Below are 15,909 nucleotides of genomic sequence, written 5' to 3'. Positions count from 1 at the left end.
ACATTTTTTCCTTAGCCCCGCCTGCTTTGGTTGCAGATGTTTCCATTTTGTATTATTATTTGTAAGCTTGCACTGTGACAGCTTGAAGTGAAATGTAATGGCGGATAAATAAAAGCAAATAATTATTTTAGTTCACTGATGCCGGTGTTATCTGCGGATTTATGATGGCGAAATTAATTACACTGTCAATAACTATATGTATTACTAACAAAATTTTAAAGGGCCTCTGATCCTTTGCACATTTATCTGAATATAATATTTTTTAAATTGTGGTCCACCGTATTTAATTTTAGCAAAATTACACAATATACGTGAAGTCCGGTTTTAAATACAACAATACTAACATTATGTCTATATTGACTAAAAGTATCGATTTTTATTAAGTATTTACGTTCTAATTATCAGTTTTTGTTTTGCTTATTGATTCATCGGTCATATTAACATGGCGCTATAGGCGTAGGTTGTAAGTAAGACTCTAATAACACTATAAGATGTACTAAGGTATTGAATAACGCCCGTCTGCGACTACATGATCTATAAAAGTGACTCATAACTTCTCTTTTCGACTGTAAGTGGGACAAGAGAGTTAAGAAGCGATTGCGAGTAACGGAGCTATAAAAGAGTTTTTATCGCCTGTTTAGAACCTTAAGTGAAATTTGCAGCTGCTTATTACTCATATAGATGTTAAGGTGGTAGAATTCACTTTGAGCTATAACACTAGCTGCTTAAGATCCATTATAGCGGCCAAAACGGCTACTGTGGATCTTAAAGCTATACATGGACCTCTTAAAGACCTTGATGTCACCAGAGCCTGTAAGCTTAGAGTATATAGCTATTCTACAGCCGTTATATGTCTTTAGGTGATAAAATAAGTGCTAAGTGTCGCTTAATTGTTTGTTGGGTACCTATGGGTATTTAATATTAACGTATAAAAAATACAGAAAAATTAATAAATAGATTAGCAGACATACAATTAGGTTAAATATAATAATTATTCGAAAAATAATTTTACTAATTTTATAAGTATGTAACTACCTACTTAAAACTTTTCTACCGAAAAATAATAATACGTAGATAACATTGACAAAAAATCAAACAAAAAAAAAACAAGCTAATAACAGCTTATCAGTCAAAACTGTTAATTTCAAATGTACTTCGAAGTTTCGGAATCCTAGGAATACCTACAGGGTAACCTAAACCCACACACACACACCTACACCACCTGAGTAGGACCACAGAGTTACCCACAGGGTAAACTGAGTCTCCAGTAAAGTTAAACTGAGTTACAGTATTTATACTTATTAGGGTTCCGTACCCAAAGGGAAAACGGGACCCTATTACTAAGACTTCGCTGTCCGTCCGTCCGTCCGTCCGTCCGTCCGTCCGTCTGTCTGTCACCAGGCTGTATCTCACGAACCGTGATAGCTAGACAGTTGAAATTTTTACAGATGATGTATTTCTGTTGCCGCTATAACAACAAATACTAAAAACAGAATAAAATAAAGATGTAAATGGGGCTCCCATACAATAAACGTGATTTTTGACCAAAGTTAAGCAACGTCGTGAGTGGTACTTGGATGGGTGACCGTTTTTTTTTTGTTTTTTTTTTTGCATTATGGTACGGAACCCTTCGTGCGCGAGTCCGACTCGCACTTGCCCGGTTTTTTTTATATAATATATAGTGTCCGACCGAAACATGTTTTTTTGCCGAAACCGAAACCGAAACCGAATGTTCGGCTTTGGCTCTAGTTTCGGCCGAAACCGAAACCGAAACCGAAACTTTTGTAGACTTGTTAGAATCGTTGAAAAAATCTCATAAAACCGCTTTTACTCACATATTATGGGACTGTCAACACCCAATGTCCTTGAAATTTATGTTACTTAAGCAGTTTTTTAAGAAAATTACTACAGTTAGACCAAGATAATTCTGCAACGATTTTGATAACATTTTTGATAAATAACATTTGCACTAGTTGCACTGCGTATGCTATCAAAAACATTGCAGAATTTTCTTGGTGTAACTCTATTCATTCACCAGTCAAGCTAACATGTAGATACATGGTCAACCAAAAACGCGAGCGCAGCGAGCGCGAAATTTTTTGTTAATAATATCGCAAGGCCGGGTACCGATCTTCACCTGGGCCTAAAAGTCCGAAGTGCCCCAGTGAGGCGAACTTTCATGCGAAGTCAAAGCCGTGCTTCAGGCTTCAAAATAAGTAGTTGAGCACAGACTCCAACCAATGTCCATTGTATTAAAAAGCGAGACCGCAGGCTGAGCATGGCGCAGCGAGGCCAAAGGCTAAGCTGAAGTAGAGGACATGTGGAACGCAAACCAATGGTAAATTGAGGTAAAAAGTGAGGCTAAGCATTCGTATGAAAAACTGCACTGGGGGCACTTTTAAGGGTTTTTTCTTCGTTTTAATCAATAGTCAGCTGTTCAGCCTCGTAAAATATTAACTATTGAGAAAATCAACTTTGCAGCACTAGTTGAGCGTAACCTTTACCCTCGCTTAAAATTTGTCATTAGAGGTAGATAGGAAAATGACTGAATAAGTGATTGAATTAGAGCGAAAAAGACATCGTTCGACTCGGGCCGAGCGGATACTCGGCCAACGGCTACGTGCGACAGTGCTATCTCATTCACTCCGATACAATTAGACAGTGTGCGCGTTATAGGTATTGACAGCCTCTTAAGACTGAGTCGACCGTCCAGTGGCGCCCTCACTAGTGGAATTGTGTTTTATAATAAACCAATTAAATTATGTAGGTACCTATACCACCTATACATGAATCAGTATATGTACCTAGATATTAATATTGTTGTCCTACTTATTCCCCAACTTTTGGTCTTTGTCCGAAGTACCATTTCGTAAGTTTCGGCCCGGCCGAAAGGTTCGGCCGTATTTTGGCCGAAACCGAAACTACGGCCGAAACATGATTTTTTGGCCGAAACTGGCCGAAACCGAAACCGAAACCGAACCTTCGGTCGGACACTAATAATATACCACGTCGCTAGCAATCAACCATACGCCTGATGGTAAGCGCTCACCGTAGCCTATGAACCCCTCTCCAGGATTGTCACATGCGCGCATCGGACACTTTAAATACTTGTACTTAACTACACTCCTTTATTGAAGAACACAATTCTGTAATTTCATAATTATATCGAAAGAACGATAGATTCAAAATAAATTATATCAGTAGATATTTGTGATTTTCCATCAGAGAAGGGTCCTTATGCTTCATCTGCAATAAGGACTATTTGTATCAGAATTTCTGTTGGAATTTCAATTGGAAACGTCCATTTGTGATGGAAAGCCATATTTTTCTACTTTCTATTTCAACGTCTGTTAGTTTTAATTTTTTTAATATTTATTGTTTTACTCAAAAACATTTATTTTCTTTTTCTTTTTTGTCAGAAACGAGTCAAAAAATATATATGTATAACAAAAAATATTAAGTCTTAACAAAACGTATCAACAAATCCCCACGGAACCCTCTATAACGTAAGGCAGTGAAGGAATTTGATTTGTCGTTTTTCAGCACCCCTATAAGGGTTGAAATACGACCCCCGGCGGCCCTGTAAATAATGTTAGGAATTTTACGACAATATTGTAGAACGGTACCTTAAGTTACATCAGTACATCAATCGACTATTAAATGGTCTTAGAACTAGTTTTTGTTCAAATTGGGACCAATCTGTAGGTAGTTATACATTTTTATGTTTAGAAATGAAGTAATTCGTGAGTAACAATTATTTAAAAATACGCAAAAAACGGCAAAAAAATTACGTTTGTTGTATGGGAGCCCCAGATAAATATTTATTTTATTTTGTTTTTAGTATTTATTGTTATAGCGGCTACAGAAAATGTGAAAATTTCGACTGTTTATGAGATACAGACGGACGGACAGACGGACAGCGAGGTCTTAGTAATAGGGTCCCGTTTTTACCCTTTGGGTACGAAACCGTAAAAACATACAAAGAACTAAATTGAGAACCTCCGCCTTTTGGAATTTGAAGTCATCTTTTTGTGAAAATAATTACTAACTTACTTTTTTATTTAGGTAGGTACGTAATATTTTTTTACGTTTTTATCCGCAATCAGTAAATTACTTATTTTATATTTATTGTTTGACCGAAACTGGATTTTTGCCGAAACCAAAACTGAAACGGATGAAACACTATTTTTATGCTGGAACCAGTGAAACCTGCCGATTCCGAAACCAAAATCGTAACTTACTAAAATCTACTAAAATCTTAGTGCGAAAAATATTTTTGGTTTAAATTGCAAACAACACACAACATAAAAGTCTCGAATTGACATGAATATTGAAATTTGAATGCAATTAAATCTCTCTTCCTAGCTATCTATCCCACATGGTGGCGGGGTCAGCTTTCCTGCTTAACCTTCTCCACTTCGCCCTGTCCACGACATCGTCCTCGGATAACTTGCATTCACGGCTCGATTCGGAAAATGAATCAGATTTCTACTAGACTTCAACAAGTTACGATATGGATAATTTAAAGATATTTGTAAGATAGATATGTCAAATTTGACGTTTCCACGATTCTGGAGGTCCTCTTGAACGATTTCGACAAGTTATGACTTAGATATCCAAGTCACATCTAGTCGATATCTTAATGTAGATCTAGTTGATCTCTAAATCGTCTCTAGATCTTGTGATTATCTCGAAATCCGAATAGGCCTGTCACTCATGTCCTTATTACCACTACATCCTTCCATCATGTTCTAATACAATTAAATATACCTCAACAATGGAAATGATTTTTAAAGTAAGCGTCCAAATTTTTTTTTCTGTGTGACATTTTCTGACAAAATGCACTAGTGCAAACGATTAATTAAATATCGACTCATAATAACATATGGCTCATCCTTGAAGTAACCAATAATAATTGAGATGGTTTTAGTTCCTTTATTATCTACATATTAGCAAACTTTTATTTTTTACTTATTCTTATTACGTAATTCTGATTCTGATAATAATTAAAATTACATCGAATAAATAATACAGGTAATTAAATTCATCATCATCATCATCATCTCAGCCATAAGACGTCCACTGCTGAACATAGGCCTCCCCCTTGGACCTCCATTCGTACCGGTTGGAAGCCACCCGCATCCAGCGTCTTCCGACAGCTTTAACAAGGTCGTCCGTCCATCTTGTGGGTGGACGTCCTACGCTGCGTTTGCTAGTCCGTGGTCTCCACTCGAGCACTTTTCGACCCCATCGGCCATCTTCTCTGCGCGCAATGTGGCCTGCCCATTGCCACTTCAGCTTGCTAATCCGGTGAGCTATGACGGTGACTTTAGTTCGTCTACGGATCTCCTCATTTCTGATTCGATCACGTAGAGAAACTCCGAGCATAGCCCTCTCCATAGCTCGTTGAGCGACTTTAAATTTTGAGATGAGGCCGATAGTGAAAGACCACGTTTCGGAGCCGTAAGTCATCACGACGGTAATTAAATTGTCATGTGATTTTAATATTTTACTATTTATCTACCTATTATTTTATTTTATAATATTTATACTTACCTACATATAACGGGACTATCTTAAAAATAATCTTAGGTACCTACAACATAGGTAATTTTATCGACATCTATTGTTTCAGTTCCGCTAACTTTTTATATGGCGTTATTCATAAACGCGTTACTGGCCTGAATTAGCTATGAATCGTTTGTCTTTATCTGTCATTTTGACTTATGTATTTTTAAAAGCGTTGGCCACTGGCCCCACCCCACGTCCTGGGCTCTGCCAGGAGGCCGGGGACGGCAGCAAACGACGCCCAAATTACCAAGTGTCGCAAATACGCTTTTTTGCAACCGAATTATGTATTTGCGGCACTTGCAATTGAAACTCTCGGTCCTTGGTCGTCAGACACCAAAAAACTAGTTAAAGAAATTTCTACCAAACTGGTCTGGGTGTCTGGCGACCTACGAGCTGCCCCTTTTTTTGCACAAAAAGTCAGCCTCGCTGTGCAGAGGGGGAACGCGGCCAGCGTCCTGGGAACAATGCCTCAGGCTAATTTAGGGCTAGATTTATGATTAATTTATTTTGTTATTTTAGTTTTAAAAAGGGGATAAACAATCATTTAAGTAAATCAGGCCCTAAAGTTTTATGAATAAGGGGGTTCATTCATTCAAACATCAACTTTAAACCAAATTGCTCCCGTCAAACGGAGTTCGCATAACTATGGTAGTCGTTAAGCATGTATTTATCTGTAGGTATGTATGTATGTATGTACATGTTATTAAATAACGATAATATGTATTATGGCGCACCCTATGACTTGACGGATTTCCAATAAAAAAGTTAAATTTATTTAATTCATTTTTATATTAAATGGTTCTTTGATGATCCCATTAGATATAACCGTCGGTAAATAGTTTATTAATTAAAAGATAGCCACAGTTCACACAGTAGCGTGAATAAATAAGCTACATACGCTCGATATTAAACTCCATGACGGTGATAAGCTTAAATTAGGTGGCATCAGTCAATTTGATGCGGATAATTATATTTAGACATAAGGGCTGTTGCAGAGTTGCGTTTATTTCCTCCCGGTCCCAAGTACCAGAGTCATTTTTGCATTTTTGAATTTGAAAACTTCTTACAATGCGTACAACTGTAAGCGACGCGCTTAATATGCTGTACAGTGTACAGTGTATGTAGTGCATCATTATTTACCATCATATTTTCACGGAAACGTACGAAGATGTTTTGCTATTTCAGTTTGACATTTACGAACGTGTCTAGTTCAATCAGTCTTGGTACAAAAATTGTTAACTGGTTTGGTTTGATGTAAATAAATGCATTTTCTTTCTTTTATTTCTTTCTAAGAAGTACTTAGGTTGACCGAAGTATGTAGCATGACAAATACGATCATTTCCGAGAAAATACGATGGAAAACAATTATGCACTACATCTCTACTTCTACTCTTACACGTATAAATGTAAGTACAAGTTGTGAAAAGTTTCATAATAAAAATAGGAAAAGTTTGTAATACAATTTTCTGATTTTTTTATTCATGTGCTCCGACGGCACATCGTGGAGCGTAGCCAAGATGACAATCCTGAATAACTCGAAAACAAAAGAAGATCGAGGACTGATATTAAGCATAGAGAGTTCTTAGGACCTGCCAGTACACCACCTGAAAGAATGATCAAATCCGTCGTTGGGGGCACTTCTTGCAGAAGAAACGAAACGCTAACTCTCTATCGCACTAATATGGCAGGCAGATAGCGTTTTATTTCGTTTTCAGCAAACGACTGTCATATTGGCTAGGCCCCCAGTACCTACATCCACGCAAGTCGCCCGTGTGCAGCCGGCCTACAGTTAATCGGGTGCCGAAGCCATTATCTGTATATTAAAGCCCGCTATCAGAAGCTTTATCAATATTCAATTATTAGCATTTCATTAAATTACTATCTAGAGTTATTTAGACTGTATGGGAACCAGTGGCTATTTATATAGGTAAATAGAACCATAATAAAACTATAGCCGGTCAAACAAGTTTGTCAGTAGAAAAAGGCGTGAAATTCAAATTTTCTAGGGGACGATGACACTTCACACCTATTTTTTTTAATTTGCCGCTCTTTTCTGCTGACGGGAACTAACTAATGCTGGTAGGACTATTTAATGCTGTGATTATTTATTTGGTTGCTCTATGTTTTCTTGGATATTTGTGCGTCCTAGTTAATTTTAGTTATACCTAGTTCTGGTTGTAGTTTCACCAGGCTTGAGCTTGACCGAAAATCAGCGTCACGTAGTGTGTCTTAGGATTAGGATTCACTTTGGGCCATCAAGCAGAGAATAAGAATCAGAATCATAATGCTTTATTTGGAGGACCTTTTAGCTCAATTCACTTCTGTTCAAAATAAGACACAATTTGCATTTCTTATTGTTATATTTATTTGTGTATTTATTCTTGCGTTGGGAGGGTGGGAACATTAATTGCATATAAAAAATACACAAGTAAGTATTACGGCAGATAACGGGTTAGCACTGATTGACTAGCATGTTATCTTGTCGCGGATTAGCAAAGTAATATTTTTGGTTATAATTTTACAATTTGCATTGTCATTTATAAAATAAAAATTAAATTAAATTTATTTAAGACCAACAAATTAGTTACAACAAAACAAACAAATTAGTTGTAAGATTAAAATGTGTCGCTAACGAAATTGATCCTTTGTTGGTCTTAAATAAATTTAATTTAATTGATGTAAAATACGTTGGTATTTATACTCAAAATACAATGCAAATACGGTTGTGGTCGAGATAAATCTCACAATATCAGAAGAGGGAAATCAATGAATGAACGGCGCCAACGCACACTACCTCCCGACCTCTATCATCCTAACATTGTTCCAGGCAAGCCATGTAAACACCCCCACCATGTCCTCCCAAGTGCTCCCCTACCGTGAGTCCACCGAAGAGCTGGACATCGAGGAGACCAGCCGCTCCAGCAGCCCCAAGAAGTTCTACGAGGAGAAGACGACCCTCACGAAGAAGAGCTTCTGTATCGATGCGCTGCTGTCCCCGGAGTCAAGTCTGCAGGATAAGATGACGCACCAGAAGTATCTGGCGTTTATACAGAATAAGAATTATATTACTAGGTAAGGACGGTAAGGTTGGTCAGCTAACAAGTTTGCTATGATATGTGGCTTTCCATCAAAAGGGTCATCCTTCAAGTGCAATAAGGATGTTGGATGTTGTAAGGAAATTCTGATAGAAAGTCCTTAACAGTTTGAATAATTCAATAGTTTCACTAGACTTATATCGACCGGGATGAGCACCTTTTGTATTGTTTTCGAGCTCCCGATATATCGACGCAGTTACATGCATCTTGCTCAAGGGTAACTGATGATTTATGATTGTGACAGTTATTTTGACCAAAATACTTATACAGTAAAAAGGAACCCGAACGTAAAATGACATTACAGAAATCCACCCAGAAACTTTTGGAACGCCCCCGTAACAAAATTCTTCTACCACAGGTACCAGGACAACTACGACGCCCAAATAGAACAGAACACGATAAACAAGTTCCCCGAGAGTGGCTCCGGGCAGAGCAGTCCTCGCAGCGGCAGCCCAGGGTCTGATGATGGGAACCGGTCGGGGTCCTACAGCCCACCCATCTCACCTGGAGTTGAGGGTGGGAATGAGGAATATGAGAGTTATAGACCTGGTAAGTTTTACACAGGACAGCAGTACTTGCAGCTGCAGCCCAGAATCAGATGATGGGATTTTAATGTGGATTAAGAGAGTTATAGGCCTGGTAAGTAACAGTCCAGGGTCAGATGATAAACGCCGATTGTAGGAGAAAATAAACTGGAAATTATTTTCATGATTATATACGTACTTAATGATTTCACGTCCCGTGTTAATATTGTAGTTTTGCTCGGAAAACATATAAAAAATAAAAAATGCGCGTTTTCCCAGAGATAACACCTAGCTAGATCGATTTATCGCCTCCGAAAACACCCATATAGCAAATTTCATCGAAATCGTTAGAGTCGTTTCCGAGATCCCCGAAATATATATGTCAGCGGCCGATTGTAAGATCAGGCATATCGTGAAATTCCTAGGCATATCGTGAAACGTGAAAATCTTTGACTCGTTCCCTGAGTCGACGGAGCCCCGCGTCGGGGCTCCTATTTCTGGGCAGTTTTTCATTTGGGCATCTGAATAGGGTTTCTGGTTTCTCGACCTTTTTTATTTCTCGAGGCACGGGAATTCTCGACCAGGATTTCTCGAGTTTCTCGAGTACCTCGAGAAATTTTGAAAGTTTCAAAAAACACTGTTATTTTAAATTTAGTGCTTTATTTCGTTGCTTCAATATGTATAAATTCATTATGTACAAATGATACATTTTTTGTTACCATAAATTCCACTAAATAATCAAAAATTCGACAAAAAAAACTGTAGGTGCAGCATTCGCACGCGCCAACGGTGACATTCTATAGTGTATTTCTTTAAAAATTTAACAAAATGTAAACAAACCACAATATGGTATTTTATTAGGCAAGAATATTAAAGTCAATTAATTTGAATCGATGTGACGATCTTACACTTTTACTACGTAATATTAATACTTAGTCAATGTAACAATGAAGCTGCTAAAATTGTGCTATTTTGCATAGGAATGTATATATAGATTTGATTTATCAATAGTACCTGATTTAGATTTTTAATTTTTTTTTAATTTCAACATATGAAAATCGGTTGAAGCCAGAACGATAGAGGACGGATCGGGGCAGTTTTCTATTTGGTTGGTTCTCTAATAAATGATTTAAGTACCTGAAAATGTCAAAAAAAAACCTTCTTTACTTTTATATTGACTACCTAAAGAAATACACTATAGACACATCACGTGTTATATGCCTGTGTTTTTACTTACCTATAACAAGATATTTATTTCTCGAGTTCTCGAGGCATTGAGTTTTTATTTCCCGTCTCGACAAAGGACAAATTTCTCGAGATTTCTCGCCTCGAGAATTCTCGAGCAGAAACCCTACATCTGAAGCAACCTAACGAATCTATCCTACCTATATATTGGTTTAGGTGTACTTTCGTTTGGGCAAAATACGTTTCGCCAAATTTCACTTCCCAACAAACTTATCGCAATAGTTTCATTTCCCAAAGGAACTTTTACCAAAGTGACACTTCGCATATAATTTATTTGGTCAAATTATCATTTGGCATGATTTTACTTTGTCAAATGTTATTAGGACAAAAACTTATTTAGCAAACGGTTTTTATTGTCTAATATTATATTCCAAAAAGATGTTTGGTCAAAATTGTCACTTCGCAAATTTGACAAATAGGCATCTCTATTTAAATTTGTACTTTTTGTTATGTTAATATAGGTACCTACGTTAAATTCTACGTAATTTGGGTGGGTTGGGTTAGGTTTGAACTTCAATCTTCACAAAACGGAACCGCTATCAGAAAAGTAGGTTAGGTTGGGTTAGAACTGTGAGCCTCACAGAATCGAAATGCTATTACAAAAGTGGGTTAGGTTAGGTTAGAACTGCGATCCTTACAGAAACGCAATACTATGTACTAGAAAAAGGTTATCTAAGTGGATTAATTAATTTAATAGAATAACGAGATGTAAAAAAATTGCATGACATTTTAAACTAAAGTGTGGTGTAAATATTGGTGGTTATTTACTATTTTTGGGTTACAATGATTACTTTGGTGGTGTTTGCTTTAATAGAATAGCAAGATGTAACAAATTTGGTTATGGTTTGGTTATTAATTTGGCTATGTAAACATATACATAGTAAAATGTAACGTCAAAAAAAAACATTCTTACTATCAAAAATAATGATCAGTTAAATACCAGACAAATAAAATTCTGCAGCCTCCTCTCTATTGGTATGTAAATTGTATGCCATGCAATATTTTGGGACATGTAAGTTATGCTTAATGATACATTTGACTAAATAATATTTGGTAAAATGAAACTTGTCCAAGTAATTATTTGCTAAACAATAACTTGCCAAAAAAGACTATTGCTAACTGAAAATTTGCGATAAGTTGTTTTGCCAAACATTTTTTTGGGAAATGATAATTTGGGAAACATAGTTTGGGATGTGATACTTTGGGAAACGTTTTGGCCCATTCGTTAGTAAACCATTGGTTTAATGTGACTATCGTCAAAACATTACACAAGAACATTACGATCTGCCGCCGACATATAGATGTTCGTTAGGTTGCTTCAGACGTGTAGCGGGGCTCCGTCGACTCAGGGAACGGGTCAAAGATTTTCACGTTTCACGATATGACCTTACGATCGGCCGCCGACATATATAAACAAGAATTTGTCGTTTAAAGGTATAAGATTAAGTACTTATAAACAATGATTTTCTGCTCTTTCAACGAACCTAATGCTACTAACCATACTAACAATAATAAAAAACAATGATACTTTAAGGACGAGGTGCTACAACATCCCCTCCTTTTCCAGGAATAGTCCCGAAGCCCGGCCTCCTCCCTCAGCCGCCGGTGATGGCGCAGTCCCCCCTCTTCAACTACCAGATGCCGGGCCCCCTGCCCTCAGCCTTTCACCACCCTGGAGACAGGGTACTGCATCACATGCAGCTGGAGTGGCTGGCCAGGACTGGGATGTTCTACCATCGGATACCAGAGCTTGGAGGTAAGTGGTTAGGCAGGTTTCCTCCGTGAATATCGGATCCACTTGAGTATTTGTCAAGGTGACATCGCACGTATGCACTAATATACACTAAATTAAATACTGCTACTACTTACATACACTAAATTATACCACTATTTTGTCGTTTGTAAGTATAGGGGTCATAAATAAATTTATATTATAATATTTGGAATATTTAGAATATCTTCAGAAGTAGGTACCGATGTACCTAGTGTATAGTTGTTTTCCATCGTATTTTCTCGGAAACGTTCGTATTTGTCATGCTACTTCAGTCAAGCTCAGTACTTTTTGTACCGAGACTGACTGAGATATTAGCAAGACACGTTCAAAAATATCTGAACACGAACACTCTAGCCTTGACAATAGAGGCGTGTTCAGATTAGGGTTTCTGGTTTCTCGACCTTTTTTATTTCTCGAGGCACGGGAATTCTCGACCAGGATTTCTCGAGTTTCTCGAGTACCTCGAGAAATTTTGAAAGTTTCAAAAAACACTGTTATTTTAAATTTAGTGCTTTATTTCGTTGCTTCAATATGTATAAATTCATTATGTACAAATGATACATTTTTTGTTACCATAAATTCCACTAAATAATCAAAAATTCGACAAAAAAAACTGTAGGTGCAGCATTCGCACGCGCCAACGGTGACATTCTATAGTGTATTTCTTTAAAAATTTAACAAAATGTAAACAAACCACAATATGGTATTTTATTAGGCAAGAATATTAAAGTCAATTAATTTGAATCGATGTGACGATCTTACACTTTTACTACGTAATATTAATACTTAGTCAATGTAACAATGAAGCTGCTAAAATTGTGCTATTTTGCATAGGAATGTATATATAGATTTGATTTATCAATAGTACCTGATTTAGATTTTTAATTTTTTTTTAATTTCAACATATGAAAATCGGTTGAAGCCAGAACGATAGAGGACGGATCGGGGCAGTTTTCTATTTGGTTGGTTCTCTAATAAATGATTTAAGTACCTGAAAATGTCAAAAAAAAACCTTCTTTACTTTTATATTGACTACCTAAAGAAATACACTATAGACACATCACGTGTTATATGCCTGTGTTTTTACTTACCTATAACAAGATATTTATTTCTCGAGTTCTCGAGGCATTGAGTTTTTATTTCCCGTCTCGACAAAGGACAAATTTCTCGAGATTTCTCGCCTCGAGAATTCTCGAGCAGAAACCCTAGTTCAGATATTTGTGAGCACCAACAGCAAATGTACACTCAGCAATATATTTAAAAAATTGAAAGTTTTAATTACATTACCTTTCAATGCGTTTCTCGCTATCAATACGGTATGCATTTAACGTCACCCGTCATCAATAATGCATTTCTCACCCTCGGCACTGCATAATAGGGGAGGTGGCAAACAACCAAACAGGTGACATGTGGCTAAGTCCCCTCGCAAACATTACGTAAACCGTTTTAGTCTTTATTCCGTGGATACAAGGGTCATTTTTGCTTGTGCTTGGAAAGGGACTAGCATATGTGACAGGTTGGATGTAGGATTATCCTAGTGTTGATGTGGTTACGTTTTTTAGGATGTCAGATGTGCGGAAAACGTGATTACCGATTGGGGATTTTTTGACAGTTCGTCAAAGTTGTGACTAGGCAATTTTTTTTTCTCGTGCTCTGTAAGTGGGTAGTTGTTCTAAAATGTGTGCAGAAAATAATTACGTTTCTGCTCTATAATACAGAGAGCATTTCTAAGTATTTTTTTTTCTTTTTTTACGATAAGCAATAAGTATTTTTTTGGGTTTAAATTGATTTGGTGTACTACTTCCATTCTGTTTTTTTTAATGCACATATATTTTACTTTCTTCGTATTCGAAATTAAAAGTAGAATGTTTAACTCGAATGAAAGCACCATTTTATCCCTTGGTTAATAATCTACTATAACTAACTCTGCAATAGCAACGTCATCGTTAATGTTCTATGAAAATATGACTCTCCCTTTTGTTCTGTTCAATTCGATGCAAAGTTAGCTTAGACGGACTTTTCGGTACTGGCCAAAAAACTTGTCGCTAAATGGCCTAATTGTCAGTCGTTATGCACTTGCTTATCCATCGTCCCCTCGACGAGCGAGGTGGCACCGTGGCACCCCTGTCCACGCAGTGTGACAACCCTGACTTGTTGGCTACTATAGAGTGGAGAAGGACAGCGGTCGGCAACCTTTTAGCTGCCAAGGGCCACATAGTCGTTAGCGAAGTTGACGCGGGCACTTCATAATATTTGTGACTTTAGGGGCTATTCATAAATTACGTCATTTCAAATTAGGGGGGGGGGGGTCTGGCCATCGGATGACGGTAGCACGACGTAGGAGGAAACGGGGTCATTCAAAGCATGATTTTTGGATGATTTTAGGGGGGGGGGGGTCCAAAATCGTCAAAAATCGATGACGTAATTTATGGACAGCCCCTTAGCAGACATTGTGGTTTGTCAATATAACATACAAAATAACCAGGGAGGCTCGCGGGCCGCAGGCGAGAGGTTCGAGGGCCGCATGTGGCCCGCGGGCCGCTTGTTGCCGACTGCTGGCCTGGACTAAGGGCTTGTGTTGTGCACAAATCACGCGAGGTTCGATAGGGGGCGGGGGGGTCACGAAAAAATCACGATAGATCACGTTGGGGGAGGGGTAGAACGAAACCTCACGTGTTTTCTCTACAGTGAACGAAACTATGAAAAAAACACCTACCACATGAGTAGATACTTTATCTCGGTTTCGTTAAACATAAATCTTCACTCTGCACTTCAAAATAGCGAGTCTTTTTAACTAAAATAGAAAAATAAACAAGTTTTTCTACATACACTACAATTTTTCTTAAAATTAGATAGAACGAAAAAAATTCAAAAAAATACACGTGAGGTTGTGTGGAGGGAGGGGGGTAGCCAAAAACCTCACCAAATATCACCAGGGGTGAGGGGGGGGGTCAAAAAGTAGCCAAAAACACCTCGCGTGATTTGTGCACAACCCCTAATTATCAATCGTTATCCACTTGCTTATCAGTTGTCCCCTCGATTAAATAGCGAGGTGGCACCCCTGTGCACACAGTGTGACAACCCTGACTTGCTGGCTGATATAGTGTGGAGAAAGACTTTTTTTAAATTATTCGCAAAATGGCCTAGTTGGCAGTAGTCGTGTACTTGCTTCTTGCTTAGAGTCATACCGTAAAAAGTCTGCAGCGATTTTGATAGCCCACGCAGTGCAAGTGTCATTTTAAAAGTCAAACTTCTATAAAAATTATGACCTATAAACAACACTTACGCTGCGTGGGCTATCAAATCCGCTGCAGACTTTTATTGGTGCGACTATATCAATTGCCGCCTTGGTACTTGCTCACCGCCTTCTATTATGAGATGAGGCAAAATAATTTAAGCCAACTTTAGGTCCGGATGGACTAAAGAGCTTGTTACACCTTACTGAATTTAGTACACCGTGTAGTACACGATAAAAGATATACCCTATCGTTTCTCACGTATTGCGACGTCCCTCTTGTCAGTTACTAAATTTAGGAAGATGTAACCGGCTTTCAATTCAGAAGTTGGTATAAGTTGGTAAGTTAAACACTAAAATTACATTTATTACATAAATAAATAAATAAAAAATATCAGTGAAAAGGGACCTTATTGTCGATGGCGCTTAAGCCATTATTAACGATGCTCCGATATAAATGCAATG

The 15,909-nt window shown here is 37.6% G+C and overlaps 2 protein-coding genes across 2 annotated transcripts in view; one reads left to right on the top strand and one right to left on the bottom strand.

Annotated features, from left to right (window-relative positions):
* Positions 1 to 15,909, bottom strand: part of LOC134677080 (protein seele) — a 222,735-nt gene that overhangs the window by 133,856 nt on the left and 72,970 nt on the right. The window lies entirely within an intron of this gene.
* LOC134676791 (homeobox protein Hox-D4) overlaps positions 1 to 15,909 on the top strand; it is a 54,387-nt gene that overhangs the window by 13,723 nt on the left and 24,755 nt on the right. Inside the window, exons 2-4 of the mRNA XM_063535173.1 lie at positions 8,399 to 8,643; positions 9,025 to 9,215; positions 12,003 to 12,191. Of these exons, the coding sequence (XP_063391243.1) occupies positions 8,399 to 8,643; positions 9,025 to 9,215; positions 12,003 to 12,191 (625 nt within the window). The remainder of the gene's footprint in view (positions 1 to 8,398; positions 8,644 to 9,024; positions 9,216 to 12,002; positions 12,192 to 15,909) is intronic.

Source organism: Cydia fagiglandana, chromosome 25 (assembly GCF_963556715.1).
Source record: "Cydia fagiglandana chromosome 25, ilCydFagi1.1, whole genome shotgun sequence".
NCBI classification, from domain to species: Eukaryota; Metazoa; Arthropoda; class Insecta; order Lepidoptera; family Tortricidae; genus Cydia; species Cydia fagiglandana.
Note: the sequence above shows the minus strand (reverse complement) of the source record. Positions and strands in the feature narration are given on the sequence as shown.